The sequence below is a fragment of the Notothenia rossii genome (genome assembly GCF_949606895.1).
Source record: "Notothenia rossii genome assembly, chromosome: 10".
Classification (NCBI taxonomy): Eukaryota; Metazoa; Chordata; class Actinopteri; order Perciformes; family Nototheniidae; genus Notothenia; species Notothenia rossii.
The window spans coordinates 17,562,360-17,589,115 of record NC_136908.1 but is presented as its reverse complement, the minus strand read 5'-3'; the positions used below and the strand labels follow the sequence as shown (position 1 = coordinate 17,589,115).

The following is a 26,756-nucleotide window of genomic DNA, read 5'->3' as shown; positions in this document are numbered from 1 at the left end:
CGAAGCATAATAACTATGTGCTGAGATGCATGTTGCACAATGTTATCTTTGTATAAAATATGATTTTTTTCAACAACTCATTTGTATTTCTTCATGTACTGTATTTCTGTATACTCAAGCAATCTTTCTCTGTAGAAACCTCTATGTACAGAGCATAGCCCATAACAAATGAACGTGCTTTAGATTATGCTCAGCAGTGTGTAGTTGGGTGGTCAAACCATCTAGTATTATGAAGGAAGTGTGTTATATTTGGTGCTAAAGTTTGCATTTGGTAAGTTTTTATGTAGTTTTGAGGGCAGTTAGTTGTTTTGCACTTTGGGTGTGGGGTTTTGTAAATTGTGTTAGCAATCGAGAAAAACTGTAATTAAACAGTTTCAGACCATTTTTCTAGAATTTATTGCAAAAACAATTACATTATATTTACAGGTACAGAAAATCTCTTTAAAAGTCAAGTAAACAATATAAAAACACTAACAAAACAAGGAACAGAGGTACTTGCACATTTGACACTGTCCCTGCTCCTGAATCCATGCCACATAAGCAAAGATGTAATAAAACTAAACAAATCAAACATTAAAAGGAATAGTCAAATGTTTTACTAATTTACTGAAAGTTGGATGAGAAGTTCAATTTTGACCCCTTTTATCTATGACATCTTAATTGTATCTATATATCTCCCACTTACCAACACCTCTAAAGCCCACGGATTATAACATTATATCTTGTTTGTTGAATCCGTATAAATCATTAAGAGCTTTAGAGGTGTCTTTGTAAGGTAACATTTACTGGGAAGACTTGAAAATTGAATCGATTTTCTTGTTCACATTTCTGCAAAAAATCTAAAAGGTATCTCCCAAAATGCCTAACTTCCTTTAAAGAAGAGGGCTTCTCTTGAAGCTTTAGAAATAGCAGACAAAGAGGAGATATTCATCACATTCAGAAGTTCATCGATCTCAGATTCCCTGAGTGTGATCGAGGCACGGAGTTCACATCAGAACAGTCTAAAGATACTCGGCACTCTCAGGATGATTCAGTAACAGCGGTCCGGCATGCAGCTACAGTCCTGACGCACTACAAGGAATCCTCTAATATAATGGGGGGCTGTGAATCCATGTCGACACCAGACAGCCGGATGTTTTTTATGTCCCCTGTGCTCTTGAATGTGTACAGTTCATTGTCCACCATCCTTCGGTCCTCGAAGCCGATGCTGTCCTGCCGGTTGATGGGAGTACGTGGACGGGGCGGGAGGAAGGACTGGGACGGGTCCAGGAACGAATTGAACTGATCCATCTCAGGCTCGTGGTCCGGCTCTTTGATGACAGGCAGCTGTGCATCAGTGGGACCGGTGAATGTCTTATAGGAGTCCGTCTGCACCCCGTTGTAGTGGTCCTGCATGCTGTCCGCGTAGCTGACGTCGCCCAGCAGGTGGCCGTACACCCTCGAATCGTCTATGGAGTCGTAGACGTGGGACTCGTTATCAGACCGAGTTTTGGTGAAGTGCCTGTCACTAGGGCGGAACATATTCCCTTTGCCCATGTAGATGGACGACTCTACGTTCATTTTGTCCTGTTTCTTTTTCCTGTTTGACAAGATGAATGCAGACCATAAACAATGAGAAAGAGTCAAAAGACATAGGTGGTTACAGACTAATCTTACAGAATATAGACAAAAATATCACTACACATCTAAGAATGCAATCAAAAATATGAGTAAATACATAAATAAATAACATTTAGAGTTTAAAAGTGCTTTTTTGAGGGGTATTAATAAATGTATAATTTCTCTATTTTGTTCCATTTCTGTATTTGTTAATATTTTTGACTGACAGAGCCAATTAGGATTTAACTCCTTTTATAACTAGGATTTAACCAGTTTTGGGTTTTTCTACAAACCAAATGTGATTGAAATGTTCTATAGTTAATTGTATATGTGCAAAACCTTCCTCTGTACTGTATCCATATGGGATGTATTTCTTTCCAAAGTTACAAGAATACTCCAAAGTTTTTATTCTTCAGTTTGTGATGTAGGATTAAAATGGTAGGTTTGCTACTTTTATATTTAATAATTTGGAAAATACAGCACCCCAATGTTAACACAGCTACAGGTGTACTCACTTTGTGATGAAGCAATAAAGGCCCAGCACTAAGAGCAGCAACAGAAGAGCTCCTGCTATCCCAAGGAGGATGGCCAAGAGATCTGTAATAAAATAAAATAACAATAAATAAATTAAATCCTTTACTTTAGCCAAATGGAATATGTTTGTAAAAGACCTGAATGTGTCCTGCTTTCTTACTGGATTTCTTCTGCAGAACGATTTTGGTCAGTGCAGCAAATTTCCCTTCCTCAGGTATACAGTTGGACATGTTGAGATAGAAACTTTGCGGCACGGTCAGCTTGTCCTCCGCCTTCTCGTCCTCCCTGCGGCTCATCATCTCCTCCTCTGCCCCCAGCATCCTCACCTTGATGGAGGTGTGCCTGTCTTTGCATTTGGGCAGGCTGATGTTTTCAAAGAGCAAGTGTGCCTCATACCCACTCGGTACCGCGACGATCCAGGCCACCGTGGACATAGGCTTCATACCCTGAGGCCAGTTGGGGGTGGCCAGCAGGGTGGGAGACAACTCCTTTGGACGGACTCTGTAAATGATGCTCTCTAAAAAAAAAAACAGATGGCATTATTGCTGAGTGTCAGGACTGTATTCACCAGGATCTGTGGAACAATAGCGCCCCTGTGTGGAACTTTGAAGTGAAATGAATGTGCTCTATCAATTACACTGGAAAATCACAACATATAGCAACATTACAAATGTCAGAAGAGTGCAGATCGAAAGCTTTTAAGAGGGCTGCAACTAATTATTTTCATTTTTTAAAATTTATTATTTTGGTAAATAAAAATCCACTCAACTTGATTAACATGTTAGAACCTGTCAGAACATTCTTATTTCAAATCCAGCCATAAAGAAAAGGACAACATTATAGAGCTGTAGCTAAAATGCCCACAATTCTCAGATTCAGGCTTTTTTTTCTCGAAAACAATTTGTTGCCTTTAATATATATGATATTAAATGACATATCTCTGGTTTTGGATTGTTGGTCCAATAAGACATTTAATCAAAAAGGTGCAGTAGTTGTAAAGAAAGATACATATGAAGAAAAAAAACTCATTAACCCATTGGCCGAAAAACAACCTACAGATGAATCCATATATAAATAAATATAAAGAGTGTGTTCATTATGTACCTGGGATATCCTGACTGTAGCTGACATTGAGAAACTGCCCCCCGGCCTTGCTGAAGTCCCGGCCCGTGGCTGTGACAGAAACCTTGCCTTGCACCTGGACTTTCTGGATAATTCCTTGAGCACAGAAATCTCCAACAGGAAACCCATCGCCCTCTGCCACGTGCAGGGAGACAGACTTATTACACTCCTGGCCGGGCAGCGACTGTCTGAGACTTCCTGTGGGCGACTCCAGCTCCACGGTCCTGTCCTGAGGGGCGGACAGGTGCCAGGTGAAGCTGTGGAGGGGCATCGGTAGACAGGAGTCCAGTTTGGGTACAGTGAGGAGGGTCGTAGGGCAGGAAGTCACATTTTGGCACTCTGTTATTGAAACAGAAAAACAAAAAGATATTACTTTTCTGCCTTTCTCCAGTTTTCATGCTAAGCGATGCTAATATTCTTAAAGCTCTAGCTCATATTCATATAAACATGAGAGTTTAGAGATGCCATTATGAACGTTATACCTTTAATATTTCTTTAACAAGGAAACTGTGATAGACATGACTTAAAAAAGGTTTCTACAGTTACAAGAAAAACAAAAAAAAGCATAAACATGTAAAATAAAATCATCTTACCAATAACTGTACTGGCAGTCAGGCGTACATCTTCAGTGGGACAGTCGAGGAAGGAGAGGCTGGCTTTAGTGCCTGCAGCCACGGTTATCTTCTTTTCTACCTTGGAGTTAACGCTCATCTCACAGTAGGGATCAGAACCCACTTTCTCGATCTGCAGGGACAATCCTGTGTGTTTGGTAAGATCCACTGCACACAGAACTGTAAGAAAGACAATATTTAAAAGGAAGTCTTTTATTGGGAAAACTGTATAGAAAATCATGTTACAGTAAAACAACACTTGGTGGGATTTATTTTTGTCCATTTTCTGCACATATTAGATGTATTTAAATGCAATTCATAAGAGAAAGAAGTACTCAAACATGACTAAAGTTAAAGTAGAAATACCATAGTATCTAAAAAAACACGCGTTAAAAAATGTAATGAAGTACAAAAGTAGTATCAGAAACATGTACCTTAAGTGTTAAAAGTAAAAGTAGGCTACATATAATATAAAAGTATGCATTGTGTTATATTATTTTAGAACATTATATTAGTTTGTTTTATCACTTAAAAGTACATGTATTTTGACATACATTCATATTCATTCATTCTAACAATCTGCATGAAACAGATATTCTGTCTGCTGCATTTACCTGTTTCTCAAGCAGCCACTGCATTTACCAATAAAAGTTGCCGGAACATTACAGTATATCTATTATATACATATAATATCCTTTCCTTGCATTTTTTGTAAGACACAAGCACACTTCTCATCACATTTCTCTGAGTTAAATAACTCTCAGAGGGTCGGAAATGTAAACACTCTACCTGGATGTCCACTCCTCATCACAGACACCCTGTAGTTCAGGCTGAGTCCCTCCAGCGTCTGGTTGGTTTCACAGTTCTTCAGCACCATGTTGAAGTTGCCCTGCTGGTGTTGCGGCTGAGGATCCGTCAGACTCACTTTGGTCCCCTTCTTGCCCTCTTTCTGATACACCACCTCAACTTCATTTTTGAGGCATTCTGGAGCTGTGTGATCAGTGATATGCATGGTGTAGTTGTGCATGCCGGGCACCGTGAAGTCCCACTGCATCTGCTGTTCATCAGGGAAGTCCAGCGGATAGTTAGCAGAGATGAAGTTTGTCTCTGACGCACCTCGCGGTAGGTTGACCTTCACTATGGCCACCACTGGAGAGAAAAAAGGAGAGAATAGTGTTAAAAAAAAAAGGCTTTAGTGTTTATTATGTCAGCTATTTCTTTATTTAGTCTAAGTCCTGTGTGAAATGCCCTTGTAAGTTTTTATTATATTGTAGCGATCTGCATTTATTGTTCAAGTGTTCTGTTAACTGTTTGTGTCAGGCTTCTGTGAGGAGAGCAGGTAGGGGCGGGGTTGGGGAGCAGAGGGTTTGGTGTGTGTGTGTCTGTGTGGGCGCGTGCAGGTGAGTGAGAGGTTGGCGCGAGAGGAGAGAGAGTGAGAAAGGACGGATGAGAGCCGTTGGTTGTTAATAAACCTGTTTAACTTGAGAACGCTTCACTCGTCATTCCGACACGTCCGGGTGGACGTTACATTGGTGTCAGAAGTAAAAAAAACAACAAAAAAAAACAGAGTTTTATCCGCTAATCGCCGGTAGCCGCAGCTAGCACTGACTCGGCTAACGTTAGCTCTGCTTCATCGGCCGGTAAATAATGGAAGCACAGATGAACCGGACCGGAGCTCGTCCGAAAGTCAAGGAGGAGATGGATGGCTTATGGCGTGACTCAGAAGACAATTTATGGCGTTAATTAAATGCTGCTGCCGGTTTCGACTCGGCCGGCGGGAAGCGGCACGTCGGCGCAGGGACCTCCCCCGGGAGTGGCGCGGCGCCGGTTGTAAACAATGATGGCGGCGCCCGGCTCCAAGTTAAAACACCGAAATACAACGGTAAAGCCGACTGGGAAGCCTTCCATGCCCAATTTGAACTGTTATCACGGGCTGTGGGCTGGTCTGAGGACAATAAGGCGCTCCAGCTGGCCCTGTGTATTACAGATGAAGCTTTATCCTGTTTGCTACTGCTCAGCCCGGCTGAAAGAACTGACTATGGGGCTCTGAAGCGGCGGTTTGGACAATGCAGCCAGCCTGGGGTGCTGCGTTCGGAGCTGTCAAGCAGACAGAGACAGCCGGGTGAGCCGCTCCGCATATTGGCTAATGACATTGAAACCCTGGCGAGAAGGGCATACAGCCACATGTCCCCTGAGGTGCAGAGCGAGCTGGCTAGGGACCAGTTTATCCGGGCCATAACCCCCAGGGAGCTGCGCGTCCAGACACAACTGGCACATCCCCGCTCTCTGCAGGAAGCACTGGAGCTGGCGTTGGAGAGAGAGGTTGTAGGAGGGGCGGCAGAGAGCACGCACACGGGAGGCGGCCCGGTTGTGAGAACGGTGAGACAGGAGGAGCCAGGACAAGAGAAACCAGCATGGGCGGCTGAGTTGACTGAGCTAATCCGTGCTATGGCACTGCAATCGCCGCAGGGCAGCAACCGTCCTCGTCGGGGTCCTCTGGTGTGTTGGGGGTGCGGCCAGGTCGGCCATATTAGCACAAGGTGCCCCATGAATGCTGATATTCAGGGAAACGCCCCCGGGTCTGTGTAAATGGGACGTCACAGACCCCCGCCGTTGGGTCCCATCCTGCCTGGTCTCCAGTGGACAGAGCCCAGCTGCACGGAGGGGGGAGCGGGGCTCCGCTTCCCCCAGAAGCAAACGACATCGCAGAGTCTGTGAGGGTGGTGGGCTGGACTCACGCGGGGGATTTCTGCCATGTCCCCGTCACCCTGGCAGGGGCCCCATGGACGGCCCTTGTTGACACCGGCTCCACAGCGACACTGATGAGACCGGACGTGGTCCCAGCGGGGACACGGTTGACACCCACTCTGGTGAAACTGTGAACAGTAACCGGTGAGCTAGCCCCTATGCTTGGGAGAGGGGTGGTGGTTATACAGGTGGGGGGGCTGTCAGTGTCTGTTAAGGTGTGGGTTGCGGCAGTACAGGACTCCTGCATATTAGGACTTGACTTTCTGCGGGTTGCACGCTGTGTGCTAGACCTGGGGAGGAACACGCTGGCCTTTCCAGGGGGTCCCACAGTTGAAATGGTGCACCCCACACTTGCCACGACACCACACCCACCTACATCAAGAGTGACTGAAACACTTCCCCCACCCCAAACCCCCCCCCCCTGCAGCCATGCTCCCTGTCATCAATGCTAACCCCAGCCCCAACCCCACACCCCGTACTCCAGTTGATGTACGGCCCCCGGCCCCGGAACAACAACCTGCAGCTCTAAAGGGGGACAGACGGGCGGCAGTGAAGGAGGTGTGGAAACGCAGCTGTGATGACTTAAAACCCGAGCAGCGGGAGGAACTGTGGCAAGTGCTGTGGGAGTTTAAGGACATTTTTGCTCTGACAGAAGAGGAAGTGGGCCTGACACACCTGGTGCAGCACGATATCGACACGGGCGACGCACGGCCCGTCAAGACACGCCCCCGCCGCCTTCCCCTGGCCCATCAGACAGCAGCAGACAGCGCTATTGATGAGATGCTGTCAGCTGGCATTATTGAGCCCTCTGACAGCCCCTGGGCCTCGGGGGTTGTGATGGTCAATAAGAAGAAGAGTTCAAAGATGAGGTTTTGTGTGGACTACAGACCGCTGAACAGTGTGACCAAGAAAGACTCATACCCGCTGCCCCGCATAGATGAGTGTTTGGACTTGGTGTCTGGCTCATCCTGGTTCTCCTCTTTAGACCTGCGCAGCGGGTATTGGCAAGTTCCCCTCAGCCCAGAAGCCAGACCAAAGACAGCTTTTTGCACTGGGAGGGGGCTGTGGCAGTTTCGAGTCCTCTCCTTCGGCCTGTGCAACGCTCCGGCCACGTTTGAGCGGCTGATGGAAAGGGTGCTCGCTGACGTTCCCCGACAGGAGTGCCTGGTCTACCTGGACGATATCCTGGTCCATGGTAGCTCCTTCCAGGCGGCTTTAGGAGCCCTGCGGCGGGTTCTACAGAGGATAGCAGCAGCGGGGTTGAAGCTCCACCCCGACAAGTGCTGTTTCTTGAGGAGAGAGTTGGAGTTCCTGGGGCACCGAGTCGGAGGAGAGGGCATCAGCACGCTGGAGGAGAAGGTGCGGGCAGTAAAGGACTGGCCAGCCCCCATCAATCTGCGGGAGCTGAAGAGCTTCATTGGGTTAGCGTCGTACTACAGGCGGTTCGTGCGTGGCTTCTCTTGCATAGCTGCACCCCTGTTCCGCCTGCAACAGAAAGACTGTGATTTTGCTTGGACTCCAGAGTGTGAGCTGGCCTTCAGCTCTTTAAAGAAGGCCTTGACGGAGTCTCCCATCCTCACTCCCCCAGACCTCAGCCTACCGTTCGTCCTGGATACGGACGCCAGTGACGTCGGGATGGGGGCGGTGTTGAGCCAGGTGGGGCCTGGGGGGGAAAAAGTGGTGGCGTATTTCAGCAAAACCTTCAACAAAGCTGAACGGCGCTATTGTGTGACACGCAGAGAGTTGCTGGCAATTGTGAGAGCAATCAGCCATTTCAGGTACTACCTGTGTGGCCTGTCCTTCACAGTGAGGACTGACCACGCAGCCCTCCAGTGGCTGATGTCCTTCAAGGAGCCCGAGGGACAGATTGCACGCTGGCTAGAAGGACTGGCGCCGTACGTCTTCACAGTGGAGCACAGGGCGGGGGTTCGCCATACCAACGCTGACGCCCTGTCCCGGCGCCCCTGTGCTCCCAGCGGCTGTCGGTACTGTGAAAAGAGAGAGGACCAAGAAAAGGAGCTCTGTGCAGAGGAGGAGCGAGACCACAGGCATAAACCAGCCGAGCCGGTCTGCAGAGGTGCACGGATCATCGACTCACCCGAATGGAGAGCGCGGCAGGAAGAGGATGCTGACCTACAGCCAGTGCTGAGGTGGGTGGAGTCAGGACAAAAGCCACTGTGGAATGAAGTTGCTGGGTGCTCGCTTGCCACCAAAGGACTGGTTGCAAAGTTTGAGGCTCTCCGGACGAAGGATGGAGTGCTGCAGAGAGCCTGGAAAGAGCCTGCAACGGGGGAGGAGAGGTGGCAGGTGGTGGTCCCCACGGCGCTGAGGGAAGAAGTGCTTAAGGCCTCCCATGGAACTACTGGGGCAGGACACTTTGGGGTCTCCAAAACCTTGCGTCGACTCCGCCAAAGCTGTTACTGGGGCCAGCTCAGGAGAGATGTTGAGGACTTCTGCCGCCGCCGCCGTACAAAGGTCCCACTGATCAGTCACGTGCCCAGCTTCAGCAGCTAGCGGTGGGGGCCCCGATGGAGAGGGTGGCGGTGGACATAATGGGCCCATTCCCGTGCACAGAGAAGGGGAACCGTTACGTCCTGGCCGCCATGGACTATTTTACAAAATGGCCAGAGGCGTATGCTATACCAGACCAGGAGGCGGTGACCGTTGCAGGTGCCCTGGTGGAGGGCATGTTTGCCAGATTTGGAGCGGCCGAGGTCATTCACAGCGACCAAGGAAGAAACTTTGAGTCGAGGGTGTTCGCCGCTATGTGTGACCGGCTGGGCATGCAAAAGACGCGGACTACTCCTCTGCACCCGCAGAGTGACGGACTGGTCGAACGGTTCAATAGGACTCTGGGAAAACAACTCGCTATCCTCACCGCGGAGCATCAGCGTGATTGGGACATGCACCTCCCTCTTGTTCTTTGGGACTACAGATCGGCTGTGCAGGAGTCCACCTCATGCACACCGGCCCTGCTCATGCTGGGGCGAGAGCTGCGGACACCAGCAGAAATGGCTTTTGGCCGACCCCCCGACACACCAGCGGTTCCTCCGGGACCGGAATATGCCAGGAGGCTCCAGGATAGAATGGAGTCAGCACATGCCTTTGCCCGCGATCAGCTGCAGAAGGCGGGCATGAGACAGAAAATAAACTATGACACGAGGGCTAGAGGGGGGGACTTCAAGGCCGGGGACCTGGTGTGGGTGTATAGTCCAAGAAGAAAGAAGGGCCGGTGCCCTAAGTTGGACTGTCACTGGGTGGGCCCTTGTGAGGTGCTGGAAAAGCTGGGAGAGGTGGTCTATAGGGTCCAGCTGCCGCCTAGAGGGAGACGGGTGGCCCTCCACAGGGACCGGCTGGCCCCATACAGAGGCGATGCACATCCGCGGCCTAGACCCCCAGCATCGTCTAGGAGAAACCAGACAGTCACTTCCCCCGATTCACTGACTGTGTCCCCTGCTGACCCCCCACATTCACCCCCACCCCCACCCCCAAACTCGCCCCCTGTTCCGGGACAGGATGTTCCAAGCCGGCAAGCGCAGCCGCCTGTGTTCACTCCAAGGCGGCCTCAGAGACCAAGAAGAGCCCCGGGCCACCTCAGAGACTTTTAAGCATTCCGTCGGGGCGAGGGACTTAGTAAGGGGGGGGCAATGTAGCGATCTGCATTTATTGTTCAAGTGTTCTGTTAACTGTTTGTGTCAGGCTTCTGTGAGGAGAGCAGGTAGGGGCGGGGTTGGGGAGCAGAGGGTTTGGTGTGTGTGTGTCTGTGTGGGCGCGTGCAGGTGAGTGAGAGGTTGGCGCGAGAGGAGAGAGAGTGAGAAAGGACGGATGAGAGCCGTTGGTTGTTAATAAACCTGTTTAACTTGAGAACGCTTCACTCGTCATTCCGACACGTCCGGGTGGACGTTACAATATTTAGTCAATTTCTTTCTTGTCATGCTTGTCATTTGACTGAAAAAAAAGCTTGGTATTTTAGACTTCTATCTTTGTCAAATAAAAATGTTTCATTATAATAAAGTTTTTGTCAATAAAAACTGTTTACTTTCTTTTTAATTGACATTAATTATGTCAAGCTCTGCTGTTAACGTAGGTAAGTAAGTTACTCCAAGGATAAAAGGCAGGCTGCATCAGTGGATTCTTTTAAAGCTAACCTTGAAACATACTTCTTAGTCCACTCCCTACCCTGATTTCACCAGACTCTAGTTTTTATTTATGTTTTCAGAATTTTTCTTTTTTAAGTTGTATGTTTTTCAGTTCTTATTTTCCTATTGCTGTACCTTTTCTTCGTTTTCTTTTCTTCATGTAAGCACGTATGGCTTTGTTTTGATAAGGATTTATAAAATAAGATATTATTTGTATTCTTCTTATTAATATTATTATAATTGCTCTGAGTTCTCCTGACTGTGCTCATTGTGTGCTGCGTCTGAAGTCCCAATAAGGACACAAAACATAAAAACATTTAATATTCAGTTTCTTATTTTCTGTGATAAAATTCAAAAGAGATGTTGGTAACATTTGTAGAAGTCTACATTACTTAAAACTAGATTTAAGTTTTGTGTTTTTTGGTGCCAACTTGCTGCTTGTGTAAAACAGAATGAAGACTGGATGTCTTGTAACATGATGGATGATGATTGATATGAAGTGATGTCTTCCATGTGGGGTGGGATGGACCAAACATTTGGCAGGGTACAGAAAGATCATCCAACCAAAAAATCTTCACTTACTGCTGGTCTCAGGTCCAACATTGAGTTTGAAGTCAATGGGATCCAGCTTCCTGTCTCCAGGCACCTTCAGAGACATGCGGCCCTTATAGCGAGCCAGGACGGTCGTCACAGTTCCTCCTTTGCAGAAGGTACCAATGGTTGCTGGCCCCTTGCGCAGATATGTGACGAGAGAGTATGTGTGCTCATCTGGGCAGGTCTCCTCGTTGGGAATCTGTCGCATTCCCGGTTCGGGGAAGTCCAGTTGGAAGGCCTTAGTGGCGACAACTTTCAGATCCCAGGTAAAGGTCCGGTTGAAGTCGGGGAACAGAGAGGATTCGGCCTGAACAATGTTTCCAGAACAAGCGGCCTCTGTGCAGTCTGGATTCGTAGGAAAGAGAATATAAGGGAGTAAGTATTGTCCCGACCAGATAACTGTGTTCTTAATACATGCAAACAAGTAACTTATCATTGAGTGAAGGAGATTATTAAAACATATAATCTACAATAATATACTATGCCATGTGAAAGTGTCTCGAAAAGAGCAAAACACAGTTCAAAACTGAATGGATTTTTATTGTCAAACTTCCATAAATACAAACAACATTTCCATAATTAAAGAAAGTGAATCAAACTGACTTAAGTTGGATGTTGATTAAGTGAAATATGAAGAGACCTAACAGGAATTAAGGTTGCAGTTTTCTACATTGAAAGTGAACGTGATAGCAAAATGGCTCGCTATACTTTGACCTACATGTTTGCTTGATTACCCTTATTAGTTTTGCTTCCTCGTTGCTCGGAAATATACTTTGAAAAGTTTTAAAACATTTCTACATTCATACCAATTTCTCTGTTGATCTCCACCGTGAAGAAATCCTGAGGTTGAGGGCAGGTGAACTCTACTGTGGTGTTGCCAGGATCTCTGAGTGTAAGGAATCTTGGATCGCATATCTGTTTGGGCCCCTTGTTCGCACACACGCTGCAGTCCGGCTCTGTGGTCACCCTGCTGATGATGATGATGGTGTTGGGATCGGGCACAACGGACATCATTCTGCTACCTAAAGAAAAACAGAATTAATACCAAGATCACATAAAATGTCCCATGAAATGTGGTTCACACATTCCTGTTCCCCTTTAGGATGAATTGTCTTGTAAATGTTCTCCTTACTATTCTAGAGATTAGATCCTCAATTATTTTACAAACTAGCATCGAACTGATTTGTCTTTATGGTTTAGTACCAAGTGAAATAAACTAAGCCTTATACAGGGTGGTTGTTGTTTGTATTTTTGTGCTTTAATTGTTATTGTGAAGGAGTGTACATTGTATATTTAACTGTTTTGTTTTCCCTTTCCTCCATTTTGTCTTCCGTATTTTTTAAACAGTATTGGGAAACATGTTAGATACAGTACAATTGTTCTCTGCCTGTATTTCCACCTTAGTTACCAAACTGTGCCCAAAAAAACATATTTGTGTTATTTAAAAAGAAATAGCATCTGTTTATATGAATATTTTATGATATTTGTATTTAATTTCTGTTAACAACATATTGTTCTTTATCATGCCACAGACTTAGGGAATACTTGCCTCTTGGTGCTGCTTTGACATTGAATGGGCCCAGTTCACCGCCTTTGGGAACTTCCACAGTCACAGTTGTATCTCCAAGCAGATCCAGACTAGCGACCGCCCCGCTCTTACAGTATCTCTTGGTTTGGGTATTTCCGTCACTCTTAGTCGTGCTCACTGAGTATTGTTGGCTATCTTCGCAAGTTTCGGCTGCAGATATCTCCTTCAATCCACCAGGGAAGTCCAGAGTTAAAACAGTCCTTTCTGGTACAGTAATGTCCCATGTGAGGGATCTTTTGAAATCCTTGAAGGGGTCAGGTTCAACTTCTCCTGCAGCAGGAGTGCAGGAGCTCTGGGTGCACTCTAAGGAATAGAAGTAATACATTTTAAATGTAATATAGTTAAACAGGTATTTCTATATGTATTGGATACAGAGCAGAGAGTCTAGCCTGCATGTTAAAGAAACAAGCTTATATATACACCAAATATACGGTACATGTAAATGATGAAAAACAATGAATAATACTTTTTTAAATGCTGAAATATATATAAAATCTGTACAGGGACTACAGTTGACAAATATTATCTCTCTGGCACATCTACAGAAATGTTAATATATGTGCACTATCCCTGTTAAATAAATACAAAAATAAATAATTGATTAAATAAATAGTCAGTGATTGTGACATAAATAATTTAATATTTGATTCATCTTTACATATCTTTCTTAGTTTCTGTATTTTGAAGTTTCAACCTCATTTCAAAGTGTAATAACACAAATCCTAAAATTATTAGAGTAAATGTTGGCACGTCGTAGCCTCAACCGTTCTCACCTATTAGCTTCTTCGTCTTCACGCTGTAGACATCCTGAGGTTTCAGGCAGCCGAACTCCAGCGAGAGTTTTTCCACGTTTGTCAGGGTCTTCTCTGAGGGGCTACAGTCAGGAGTGGCGCCTCCGACAGAGCACACTTCACATTCTGGTTCCTCGTCCCGGCTGAGCACCACTGTCGTGCTTGAATCCACAGTTATAACCATTGTTCGGCCCTCTACAGTGGTAAAAAGCAGAGTGATACAAAGAACAGGTTACACAAGGTTAGAGACCAGTAACAATAGCAATTTGTAAATCCATCACAAATTCGAGTGTTTTCCTTCCTCAAATCTTTGTAGCAACTCGCACATTTTAAACAAAGTAAATTCAAGTTGCACATATTAAAAACCTAATGGAAAGTTAAACATTAAGGGAAATAGGCCAAAGTAAGATGAGGCGATTGAAACCACTGTGTTACAAAAAGTCTTTAGCAGATTAATTATCTTAGCACAAAGTCTAGAACACAGGGGCAACACGTTAGCATTGATTGGTCCAGAGGTAATTACAAGAGCCTACCAACACTTCTCTACAACCCACTCAGTATCTCAATTGTTTAAATCCTATTTATTTGTTTTGTGCAGATTAAACAAACAAGATATAAATTGCTTCCCCTTGGTTACCGTCTTTAGAGCTAAGCTAAATTAACCTGATGGCAGTGGCCAGTAGCGCTAAATAGAGAGTAGTATTAATCTTCTCCTCTAAAGCAAATAAATTTAGCAGGCTGTATCCAAACATGTCAAACCCTTCTTTAACTCTTCTATATTCTTGTCAATGTTTTGCCATATCTGTAGTGTATGATCAATGGAACAAATATTAATGTAGCATTAGATTTCAAAGGAAAAATGATTAAACCTGGAATTAAAATTCACTGTAAATCATTTGTAGATGTATGACTTTACTTTATTTAAACCTGAATAGATTGAGAAATATGTTTTAAAGTTATAGAAAATGTTCACACAATTCAGAATGAGAGGGAAATATCCAGTTATGCTAACTAACATTTAGCAGCATGCTATTGGTTATCTGTGTAATGTGTATATTGTGTTTCAATAGCATTTCAATTAATAATACTATACGATTTCAAAATACTAAATAACATAGCTTTACTAACACTTAACTTAAGGAATTAGATGTTCAGCCATAAGTAAAGGAACTTGAGATATACAGCTCTAAATAAATGTTACTACAGACTTTGTATTAAGACATTTGTTCTTACTTAGCGGTCCAGCGGAGGCGTGGAACCCCACAGAGTCGACCTTAGCCTGTGGTTTAACTTGCAGAGACACAACAGCTGCATTGAGCAGGTCCAAACGAGTCACAGAACCTCCTTGACAATACTCAGTCCGGCCGTTGGTGTTTGTTTTGGATGTTGTCACCGAAAACTGAAATCCATTAGAGCATGGCTGTGCCGTCTCCATCAGCCCGTCTCCAAGGATGTCCAGACTCACAACTGTCTTCTCAGGAGCCTTTAACTCCCAGGTGAAGGTCCTGCTGAACTCTGTGAGGATGGAGCGTTGAGGTTGTACTGTTGTAGGGGAGCAGGTGTCCTTGGTGCACTCTGGAATATAAATAAAGGCAGGAAAAGGAGGCACAGATTGGTTTAAAATTGGGAAAGGCAACGTTTGAGAATCCAACAGAGTAAACTAGACTTTGAAAGTATCCAAACAAAAAAATCCCAGTTTATTTATTTTTCACTCTTTTTCGTTTGTTGTCGGAGCATTTCATTTATTGATTGTTTGGATGTAAAACTGCTTCTAAAATAAATTGCCTTTCTAACTTTAGAAATGTCATCTCTGGGGAATGTGTAGTTCATGTAGTTCATATGTATCAATTATATATTGATGTGTATTAAACATATTTATGTCATAGGAATTGTATTATCCCAAGAATGTACGATTTATCACCATGATGTTAGGGTTGGAGGAAGCTAATGCTGGTTTTCAAGTCCTTTAACTCAAGCTGTTGAGAAGGTTGACCCTTGAAAAGTGAAATTATCCCACCTGATAACAGCCACAACTACACAACTCTTCATCAGGGGTTTCTCATTTCAAAATCTATCCATGCCTTAAAAAATGAGTTTTCAGAGTAAAACTATACTTTGTCCTTTAAGTCCCTGAACAAGAGCCACTCTAGAAAACTCACCAATGATACTGGCGATCGTCACAGTGTAACCCTGTTCGAGGGGCTGGGAGCAGTTGAGCAGCAGTTTGACCTCCTCCTCAGGTACCAGAGCCAGAGAGGAGTGGCAGGACGTCAGTGTGTCGTTCACCCCACTGACTGTACACACAGCACATTGATCCAGCGACAGCTCAGTGGACACCGTCACTGTCGAGCCTTTGTCAGGTCGGACCGCTGTCTGTAAGCATTCTGAGGGAACAGAGCACAGAGGGTTATGCAAATTCCATGAAAATGTTAGTTACTGTCATCGTAATCTAAAGATGTGATCTATGATTGGATTAGGTTTCAAAAGTACTTCAGATATTGGATAGTGTGCTAAGGAAGATAACCTCATTTGGACTTGAGTCTTTGGATGTTGCACAAACATAAGCATCGTTGTTCCATGTCATATAAAACATGGATAACATGGAAACATTAAGTTGATAAATTGATTAGTGGACCAACAGAATTAATCTGCAACTATTTTGGCAAAAAAAATTAATCATTAAGTCATTAAGGTAATTCTTGGCTAAGCTAGCTAGCTCTTAGTATGGAAATATCTGTCACTTCATTGACTGCTTTGGTCCAGACTGATATATCTCAACAACCATTGGAGGGATTATCATGAAATGTAGTTATAACTGTTTAGCAAGTTTGATAAAGACATAAATATAAAACATTCTTTGGTTTAAGGTTCTTGAGTATGAGTGTTGATTAGTTTGAGCAGCTCCCCTGAAAACTATTTAATATAAATGCAATCCCTCAGCAGTATTCAGGCTATAAAAGGTCAAAACTTACATACACAAACACTTGAGCAAACAGAGTGGTATCAGGCACACCTACAGTATCCCCATGGTGTGTAGTGCCAGACCAAATCAAATGTATTAACTTCACATTAATGTGAGTCACCAAAGTGCTGGGAAAAGAGATGAACTCAAGTTGGACCAGTTTTAAACAGTTACTGCTGTTTTGTAATATTTGACTCTAAAAAAAAAAGGTGGGAAATGCAAACTTCTCCCTTCAGGAAAATTGCCTTTTACAGACTTAGATGACAACGTTAGTTCCATCTAAATGTGATACACCAGCAGCTGTAAAGCTATATAGCAGCTGTAGTTTCACTGGAAAACACTAACTGTTTTTAAAGCATAGTGCAGTTAGCTCACATATAAAGAGAAGCAAATAATTTACCATTTGAACTGGCAAGGACTTGAAAGCACCACAGAGCAACAGTGCAGTACTGTTTCTTGTGACAGTACACATTGGTTGGGTCAAGGGAGTCACAGGGTTCAAATAGTCATATTTAGAGGGAGAAAGGAAGTTCATCCGATCATTTGCACAACAACTATAAAATAGAACAAATCCTCCATTGTGCTTATAAAATGTTCCCCAAAATAGCCTACGAATTAGCGAGGGGAAAGCACTGGGTTTAAATCTAGCAAAAACAATGATAAAACGCCTGCCAGATTGATAGCTCAGCAGCAGATTGCAGGTCAATCATTGATGAAGCCATGATGATTTCATGCCCGCAGGAAGTTCCATAAATGCCTCATAAACCTTTTGAAAATGGAGGTCCAGAAGTCACAAACAGACTGTGTTTGTGCTGTAGCCTCTCATCTCCACTGTCAAGCCAGTAAATTGTACATAAAGCTAACGTAATGTCTGCTATTATCTTTTAATGTATTGAGCTTTTAAAACTGCTGGCTTTAGCCAGAGTGCTTTCCATGACTCCTTCTTTGCTTGAGGTTTCGCCTGAGTGCGTTTCCCCACAATAGACAGCATGCACTCAACTCATTTGTATGTTTGACCCAATTTGCACAAACTTGAAATTAAGACACAATGTTTGTTTTAGCCGTTTCTTTAAAAAGGAAAAGTGAGAGCATTGACAAATAAAGCTTCACAAAACAGCATAAGAACATATGTTTCTTGCTAAGACAGTTTATTATCCCACCTGATGAGTCGAAGACCGTCAAAAACAAAAGTCCCGGGAGAGCGTAGGTCGCACAAAGCCACATGTTCACTGAAAATTGGATTTTCCGGTTGTTTAAAAAGATAGAAAAGTACCAAAAAAAAGATAATATATAAGGTGCTGTTTCTCTCCTAAATACACGGTTGCATTATCATCCATGTAGCAGCAACAACGACGGCGTTGACAGCCACTTCCTGCTCTGCATTACCTGTGCGCAGGAGGGCGTGGACCTCATGCACGTTATGGTTACCTGCCCAAACTTGATGGGTGAGGAGGATCTGGCACTGCTGTTGTACCCTTGAGCCGAGACCCTGCAGAGCTGCAAAACACGGTTAAGACTTCTGGGTCCTAATATGACTCCCTTCACTGTGTAGCACAATGGATGCCCTATTTATAAAGAGCCAAACATGCCAGGGATAGTTGGCATGGTGCGGTGTTTCCCCAAAATGTGAAGGCAGAGCAGGGGTGTGGAAACTAGAGCTCAAAATAGAGGATGTTTGAATTACCCAAAATCAATAGTACTACCTCTAATACCTCTAATCTGATAGTATTATATGAGTAGACAACAGGACTTAATTAGAATGATGTCATATGTGTGGTGACAGTTTGAATGAGTAATGTGTTTACATTTAAATGTCAGGTTTTGTTTAGTCAGTTGCATTTCTTTCCCATAGTGAAATGATAATGAAAATGTAATTTAGTGTGTATGCTTGGTGTCAAGATAGTATGTCTATGCTGTGAATATACTCCCATGTCCTCCTGCCTCCACATGCCTTATCATGACGCAGACATTCCTGCACAGAAACAAACATAGCTACCTGAGGGCAAGACCACGTCTTGCAAACACACATTTGTGGTGCAGTTTTCTAAGCCATTTTTTCAACATTATCATTCGTTCCCATTTAAACCCCTAACTTAAATCACTCAACAGCCTAGGAAGGAGTAAAAATGGTAAAAAGGAAAGAAAGAAAGCGCTCACTCTTTGTGTTTTGTGTAAGGACATGTTGGTCTCCCCAATCACACACGTTTACACTCAAACAAAAACGACTCCAAGCTTTTTGTTAAACCAGTCTGACAGAGTGCAGAGTGGGCGGTGTGGTGAACAGCTTCAGTGGGTCTGAACAAGAGACTTCAGTGAGGAATCAGCAGCTGTCACACACTTCCACTCCACTGTTACTGTAGCAGACCCAGGAGAGCCAAACATGTGCTGTAGGGAGTTTCATGGCTAAAGTGTATCAGATAAGATCATTGGCAATGTGCTATTGATGCAGTGTACGGAAATAATAGGTTGCACAATGTGTCAAATAGTGTTATGAATACTTGTTTATTGTTGATGATATACAGATAAATTCCAAGACAATGTGAGGAAAAACGATGAGAAAAGTAATGTTTAGAGTCATTAAATTCAAACTAAATTCAGGCAACTAAATTATAGCTATAATTGGTTCTGATATCTTGGCTCAAATAACAGCATTTGTTTTTATCTGTTATTTGGGCGTGCCTGGTTCTAGGTCATAGGATATAAAATGCCTGAACAGTCCACATGAGGGCAGTAACACAAGATATATGAGCAGCATCATGTTTTAATGTCTGAAGGTTTATAGACTAAAGGCTTTAGAGGTTTCAGGGCTCCTGTTCAAAATGTTCCTCATGGATATACAGATTGTTGAGTTTACAGTAATACATAGAGACTCATCGCTCGGGGTAGTATGCCCACACCCATTGGCACACTGTAAAAATAATGATGTGGAAACCTATATGTCAGACGGCCCACACGTGGAATTATTTTGGTCTAGAGTTGCATGTATGCTGTTTTATGTCATCTAAACCTGTATTCCTAGTTAACATTATGTTTTACTATCCACACAATTACATTTGCCTTGCTCAACCTCTGACCTCCTACCTAGAGGATTGAAAACCAGTGCACAAAACTATCTGTGCATCAAGTCATTAAACCAAACTCCATCTCTATCAGTTTCAACAGAGAAAGCTGCTTGTCAATTAATGCAATAATAATATTTATTGTAACACTCAAATAAAAAGGGCCTTTTGATACTGAAAATAGGAGATACGCAATATTTGAATTGCAGTACTTTGACAATCATTTAACTTGCTCAAGGGATCTGAATACACCTTGGGTGTGTGGTGGAAAATAACTAATAGATTTTTCAAGTTCTGTAGAATGTTTAGGTACTTCTACTTACAGTAGGTATTTGCTTCTCCATTCTATTACTTCAGAACATTCATCTGATAATGAATTTGAACAGTCAGATTCATAACACAAAAGATTATCTACAAATAGATTATGATGTAATATTATGGATATACATTAAACTGAACCCTAGGGGAGAAACTAGCCAGCAGAATATAAAATGATAAAATATACCAGAAAGTGATACACACAATATCAATAAATATTATCCAATGACATAATTTATAAATAAGGATTATGTATCTCTAAATTGTGCAAAAAGGTACTAGTTGGTCTTGCGTGTTGCCACCCACTCTGCCACCATGGAGAAGTCAGAGGGGCTGAGGAAGTTTCAGAGCAAAAGCACCGAATGCAACACCCATGATCCCAGATAGCAGCTCCACTTACAGCTGTCTGCCCAGCACATAAAATTAGACCCCAGACAGTTGTAACGTAGCCTCCAGCAGGCAGAGACAACTGGAGAAATACTCTAGAGGATGGACCCAAGTTTTAGTCCCAGTCTTTACTTTGGTAAGAAATTAACATTTTGGAAATGTTCTTGATATATTTATTTTTGGTTCTCAAAATGTCAACGTTTTGACTTTATTCTACACATTTGTTAATTCTTGGATTGCTTGGCACCTATACTCTTCTGTAGGGTTCCCCGTAACCAGTTTGTTTGTGTTTCTCTTCTTTGTTGTGTGTTCAGGAAGCTGTACAGGCTGCGGGAAAGCGGTGTACGGTGAAGGGAGAGCCTGTCGTGCGATGGGACATTTATTCCACGACACTTGTTTCACCTGCTGCGTTTGCAGTGAGTCATCTTGATGTGAGGGTGATGTTTTGCATTTTAAATGACTTAAACCCGCTTATGAACGTGAATTTAAGTGTTGTGGTTTTTTTATCAAAAAATGACTTTTTAATATTTTTGTATGTCATCAAATGTTGCATTATGCAAATAGGTCACCATGTGTTTTGTCCTTTGTTTCATGTTCAGGTGAAAAGCTCACAGGAAAGCCGTTTTATACAGTGTCAGGAAGAATTTACTGTGTGAAAGATTTTATGGTAAGAACATCCTTTATTTAGAGCTTACCTTTTATACAGAGTAAAATATTACACAAACGTGATCGACCTAGATTATTCAGAGAAATATTGGCAATTAACCATATAAAGTTTTGTTATCTAATGTAGTACCCAGGGGTTCATCCATCCTCAGAAGTGTGCAACAGCTGTGGGTTTTTATTAATGGACATGGTGAGTATGTATTACTTTACTGTGTTCTATACTATATGCGATGCATGATCTCATCGGTGGTGGAACAAGTTATCAGATCTCTTAAATGAAAGTGTCAATACCACAGTGTAACATAAATTCCAGCTTTCAGAATATTACTAAAGTAAAAGCACAAACATATTAACAGGAAAACTATTTTAGAGTTTCAATTTATTGTAACTGAATTAGAATATTTGATGCATTAATATGTGTTGTCATTCTATATAGTGTTTGGGATGAATACAGTCGTATATCTTTCCAGTTGTACATGTTACAAATATTTTTTCAATAATATTGTGAATATGAAAAGCAATATAAGTTATACAATAAATGTATTGTAGTTAAAAGTGCAAGTACAATAACTTTATAATTGTACATAAGTAGGCCTACGGTATTTGAGAAAAGGCACTTTACAACTTTCCACCAGCTCTCACGTTGTTAAAAGCTCGTTTTGCATTGCCAGGTCTTGCAGGCTCGTGGGAAGTCCTACCACCCGTCCTGCTTTTGCTGTGTGGTCTGCAGACAGAGCTTGGAGGGGCAGCAGTTCACTTTGGACGCAGAGAGCAGAGTGTACTGTGTCAGCGACTACCACAAGTGAGTTTCTTACTCAGAACAACAACAATGGGCCAAGCCCTTATATTCACACTCCAGACAAAAGAGGAAACCAAACCATGCCAGACAGACAACAGATGAGTCACACCCAGTGTCTTCACTTCTGAGTTTCTGTGACCGTTTACTGAGACTTCTTTATGGTTTCAGGGTCAAAGCTCCTCTGTGTGCTGCATGCAGAGAGCCGATACTGCCAACCGAGGTGAGCTGAATGCATTGTTAAAATAAGAGGAGACACTACAGGTGTTAAAGGCAAAACATTCAACTGATATCACCATGACACTTCAACAAATTATCCTTCTTTTTGTATTGTTTCAGGGGTCTCAGGGGTCTATTCGAGTGGTATCATTTGACAGAAATTACCACCCGAAGTGCTACAGGGGTGAAGTTAACCTCATTTGAAGACTGGTGCAGGTTGACATACAACCGTCTTTGTTTTTCTGACATATTTGTTTTGTAAAACTAAGAATATAACATTTAAGCTAATGAATGTGTAGCATTTTAAACAATTTCCTGTATGCAATAAAGTCACTCCAATTTTGAGCAAAAGTCTTGAGTTTTGTTTTGTGTTCTTTGTTTCTTGTTAGAGTTGTAGTCAGTATGAAAACAGCAGATAAGTAATGTTTGACTGTATTTTAGTAGGACACCCTAGACTGGAGCTAAGCATGAAAAATTGCCTTTTTAAAAAAAAACGTGTGTTAACTTCTGTCCATTATGTCAACTTAACTAAACAAATGAGTAACACTATCATCAATATGCAATATAATGTTTGCTCTTGTAGGAAGACCTAAAAGGGAAATCAAAACGAAAAAGACTGGTCCAGCAGCGACATCATGTGGTAATACTCAGTACTTCCACAAACTTTCCTTCCGGAAGAAACCATTCTGGAAGTTGGTAAATGAATATCAACGCTGATTGAAATGGCGTCGGGCACGGTGCGTAGGTGGGCTCTCGTCGCTGTTTCTCTGCTAAACTTTGCATTTGTTTTCATTTCCGGTGCAGACTTTATTCGGTTTATATCATTCCGAGCCATTTACCACAACATCACTGGGGACACGACACTGTGTCAAGGTAAGCTACTTAGACCGCTGCTGCTGGCGCTACCGGTAGAAGTTAGCTAACTTTAGAGGAGGAGGTCATTAATGAAGTCTAACATGAGATGGCTGTCAGTGCTGCTACGCTGTATCATAGATAGTATTTTATAACATGAAATATGTATTTGATATTTAGCAAAACACAACTGTTTGGTAAGTTATTTTTACGTGATTCTACCACCAGTGCAAGTGTCTTTATCAGCAATGAGAGTAGGACTGAGATGGAGTTCAATTTGTAACAATAAGCCACTGGGGGTCAGTGCCCGGCTAGCTCAGTCGGTAGAGCATGAGACTCTTAATCTCAGGGTCGTGGGTTCGAGCCCCACGTTGGGCGTATAACTTTTCGTTGGCAGCATTGCACGTATAGTGTTTTCTTTTTTTTCTATGTTAACGATTTTGTGTAAGACAGAAATTGGCAATGTAAAATCCTGTTTCATAAAACAATATCACCAAGTTCTGCGTAGTGAAGTTGAAAACCAAACGTGTAGCTTCCTTTGATTAACTCACAACAATATTCATACCCATTTAGAACTGGTGTTTAGAATGTAAAATGACTTTTCTCTTTACGTCATTTGCCCGTACCTAAGACTCCATACCGTGGTCGGTGGCCCTGCGGAACAGCTCTGTCCTCGGGTCTCTCGCTGTGGATCTGGGGCTGCTGGCTCTCTTCATCACACAGCACAGTGTGCTCGCCTGGGCTCCGGTCAAAATGGCTCTCCAGTCAGGGCTGGGGGCCCTGAACAGGACAGCATACTGTTTCAGCACTGTAGTGGCACTCCAGGTATTGCAACACACTTAAAATATATTCCCTGGACATTTTACTGCATTTTGGAAAATAGCATCTTTAAACACCAGTTTAAGTTGAGAGTGTCTTTGGCTGTGTTATACACGTTTCCCTACACAACTCTCCTCCTGTGTTAGATTTTGATGCGTTACTGGCAGCCTGTGACTGACGCCCCCTGTCTCTGGTCAGTGCGTCATGCACCCTGGAGCGTCTGGTTCCCCCTGCTCTGCTTCAGCCTGCACTTCCTCTGCTGGGCCATCATCTGCAGCATCCTCATGATCTTTGATTACCCTGAACTGTTAGGCCTCAAGCAGGTAACTTATTATTATTTCTGATTAAGTCATTATTTTTGGCATACTTTACCTTTATATTACAGAAAATAGTTGTATCACTTTAATTCCAATGTATTATTTTTTATAGTATTTTCCACATTTTTCTATAGTTTTCAATCTGTCCTATGTCAATATTTATTGAATTTGTTACTGCTTTTATTTTTATTAATGTTTAATTTCAGTTTCCTCAAGTTTATTTCAAAGAAATGTTCATTAAAAAACATAACTCTGGCGACATCTAAAATTGGGATTAGTTTAGATTATTACCCATTTGTGTCTAAAGGCAGCTAACAGAATTGAACTTTTAACCCCAAATATTTCATACCGAACAAACCTGAGCAGGGTCAGATAAAACATCAAGAGGATGAACATTATATTTGATTTAACTGCCAATAATTCATATCTTTATGATATTATAATAGGAACAAACTGGGTGTAGCATACAGGAAGTGTGGAATCTGTGACAGTGATGACATCCTCTAAAAAATATCTGTGCTGCTGCTTGGCCTTATTTTACCTCATCTCTCTCAGGTGTATTACGAGTGTCTCGGTTTAGGAGACCCCCTGTCTCACAAGTCCCCAGGTGCCCAGCGCCTCCTGTCTCACTTCCGCCACCCGGTGTGCCTGGAGCTGGGCGTCGTGCTGTGGCTCCTGCCGACTTTGTCCCTGGATAGGCTCCTGCTGGCGGGGACTCTGTCGTCCTACCTGGCCCTGGCACACTCTCTGGACAAACAGGATTTAGCCTACCTCTGCGTCCAGCTTAACAGCAAGCTGCAGGTCTTTGCTGAGCCGCACCACGGCAGCACCAACACCGGCGACCACAAGGAGAAGTGAAGTAAAGGTCTTCTTACCACTGCGTTGTGAAGCTGCCTGCTGTTTTTTATATGAATCAAATATTGTTCAGACTTCTCAATGAGCCTGGTAAAGATGATCTGGCCATTTCTGGAAATTGCAAAAGACACACTCAACTTGACACTGTATTTTTTTAAACATTTCACTGTATATGTAGTTTTAGAAAGCGAGAGTTTTAATGCAAAAGGTTTTACAGTTTGAACAAATTATTGTTACCTCGGCGAAGGAGATTAGAAGATTATTGTTTTTGGTTTGCTTGTTTGTTAACAAGATTACGTAAAAACTACTTTTTGGATTCTCATTTTGGAGTGGATCTGAATCCCAGGTCATTGTAGTTTTTTAAAATTATTTTTAAGAATAATTTGATATGTTACAATTTAAAGATTACTTAAGGTTATCAGGTTAGTCTTTTATTACAATAATATAATTTTTATTTTATATTTCATATGAAAAGTAATGCAATTCAACCCTCAAAATATTGCTTTTTTAGTTTTTCCAATTGAATTTATTTTGTTTGTCGTATAGTTTATTTTTTATAGGCTTTTACTTTCCATGTGCCATCTGCACTTACGCTATATTCGTGCACACTCATTTAAAATGGAATTGTTATTAAATAGAGATGTCAAATTAAGATGTCACACTGGTAAAAGCAAAAAAAGCTGTTTGTTTTCACAAGTTGCAGCTTCAATAATAAATAATTGTATTTCTGAGATAATGAATGTATTTCTTTGTGGTGGGTTCACATCAACAATAATGAACCAAGAGAACACATATTTTTTGCCCACATCATTAATCAGATCAGAATCAGAATACCTTTATTTACCATTTATTATTTCTCAAACTTCAAAGTACTGTTATCTTTGATTAAAAAACAATTGTCGGAGCAGACATTAAATAACAGGGAGTCATATTTAGTCAAATACTGTTTATTTGAAGAATTTAAGAAACAAATAATGTAAACAAATTTAGCCTCCTGATTGCAAAAATAAAATAATTAGAAATAAACCATGAAATATGTTAAATGCAATGCAAATGTTGTGTATCATGTTACATTTATCAAGATGTTTACCGGCTTGTTTCCTCTTTTTTTATTTGAACCATTTCAGGTGGATTTAGTTTATATTCACATTTTTAGAAATTAAGACCTTAGTCTCGTTCCTTAGATGGCTGAAACAAGGTTCAAGGTTCTTTATTGTCAAACTAACATAGCTACAGAGTAAGTATGTCGTAACAGGAGAGAGAGTTGCATGTTGTGTCCTGACATGAAATAGCAAATAATAATTCCTGAAACTAATAAAATAGTCCTTTAAAAACATGCCATCTGAGGGAAGTAGATCAGGCCTGCAGCTTTTGTTCACACACCCCTCCACCTCTCTTCCAATTAGCCCTGCAGGAGGATGGGACGAGGTGGGGGTGGGGGTGGGGGTTGTTGCCCGGGCAGACGGCTGTGTTATTTAAACGCCTTTTCTTAGGTCCGACAATATGGTGTGTGCCACTAAACTCTCCTGACAGAATTTAATGTAATTATAGGATTACAGTGCTGCTGCTCCGAGGCTGGAAATATTGACTACTATACCGAGGACGGAGGTTTTTACATGCTCTGGTGCACAGTCAGGTCGTGGGGTGATTTGACGTCTTTTAAAAAGCTACTGTTTCGACAGAAGAGATTAATCTGTTAGTGGAAGGAGATTTTGTCGTCGAGGAGGGGAGCGCATTAGCCGAGACACACAAAAGTCAAGATGACATCTGAGGCGGATAC

The 26,756-nt window shown here is 42.7% G+C and overlaps 3 protein-coding genes across 5 annotated transcripts; 2 read left to right on the top strand and 1 right to left on the bottom strand.

Moving 5' to 3' along the window:
* Positions 1-372: 372 nt before the first annotated feature.
* cdcp1b (CUB domain containing protein 1b) lies at positions 373-18,087 on the bottom strand. Its single transcript, XM_079652764.1, has 13 exons — positions 17,849-18,087; positions 15,886-16,110; positions 14,960-15,301; positions 13,709-13,921; positions 12,893-13,238; positions 12,154-12,365; positions 11,336-11,692; positions 4,656-5,015; positions 3,849-4,046; positions 3,238-3,594; positions 2,294-2,650; positions 2,115-2,196; positions 373-1,579 (listed from the first exon to the last, which is right to left on the bottom strand). The coding sequence occupies exons 1-13, from the start codon at positions 17,910-17,912 to the stop codon at positions 1,072-1,074; spliced, it is 3,621 nt and encodes a 1,206-aa protein (XP_079508890.1). The 5' UTR covers positions 17,913-18,087; the 3' UTR covers positions 373-1,071.
* On the top strand, positions 18,021-22,472 carry limd1b (LIM domains containing 1b). Of its 2 annotated transcripts, none has more exons than XM_079652765.1 (7): positions 18,021-18,133; positions 20,767-20,868; positions 21,052-21,119; positions 21,246-21,308; positions 21,790-21,920; positions 22,086-22,137; positions 22,254-22,472. In XM_079652765.1, the coding sequence occupies exons 1-7, from the start codon at positions 18,100-18,102 to the stop codon at positions 22,335-22,337; spliced, it is 534 nt and encodes a 177-aa protein (XP_079508891.1). In that variant the 5' UTR covers positions 18,021-18,099; the 3' UTR covers positions 22,338-22,472. The 2 variants fall into 2 exon arrangements, with proteins under 2 accessions (XP_079508891.1, XP_079508892.1); XM_079652766.1 differs by lacking the exon at positions 18,021-18,133 and adding an exon at positions 20,462-20,588.
* Positions 22,473-22,818: 346 nt separating this feature from the next.
* On the top strand, positions 22,819-25,712 carry nrm (nurim). Of its 2 annotated transcripts, none has more exons than XM_079655925.1 (4): positions 22,819-23,006; positions 23,617-23,810; positions 23,951-24,127; positions 24,677-25,712. In XM_079655925.1, exons 1-4 carry the CDS (start codon positions 22,856-22,858, stop codon positions 24,977-24,979), a joined length of 825 nt encoding a protein of 274 aa, XP_079512051.1. In that variant the 5' UTR covers positions 22,819-22,855; the 3' UTR covers positions 24,980-25,712. The 2 variants fall into 2 exon arrangements, with proteins under 2 accessions (XP_079512051.1, XP_079512052.1); XM_079655926.1 differs by lacking the exon at positions 22,819-23,006 and adding an exon at positions 23,060-23,182.
* Positions 25,713-26,756: the final 1,044 nt, after the last annotated feature.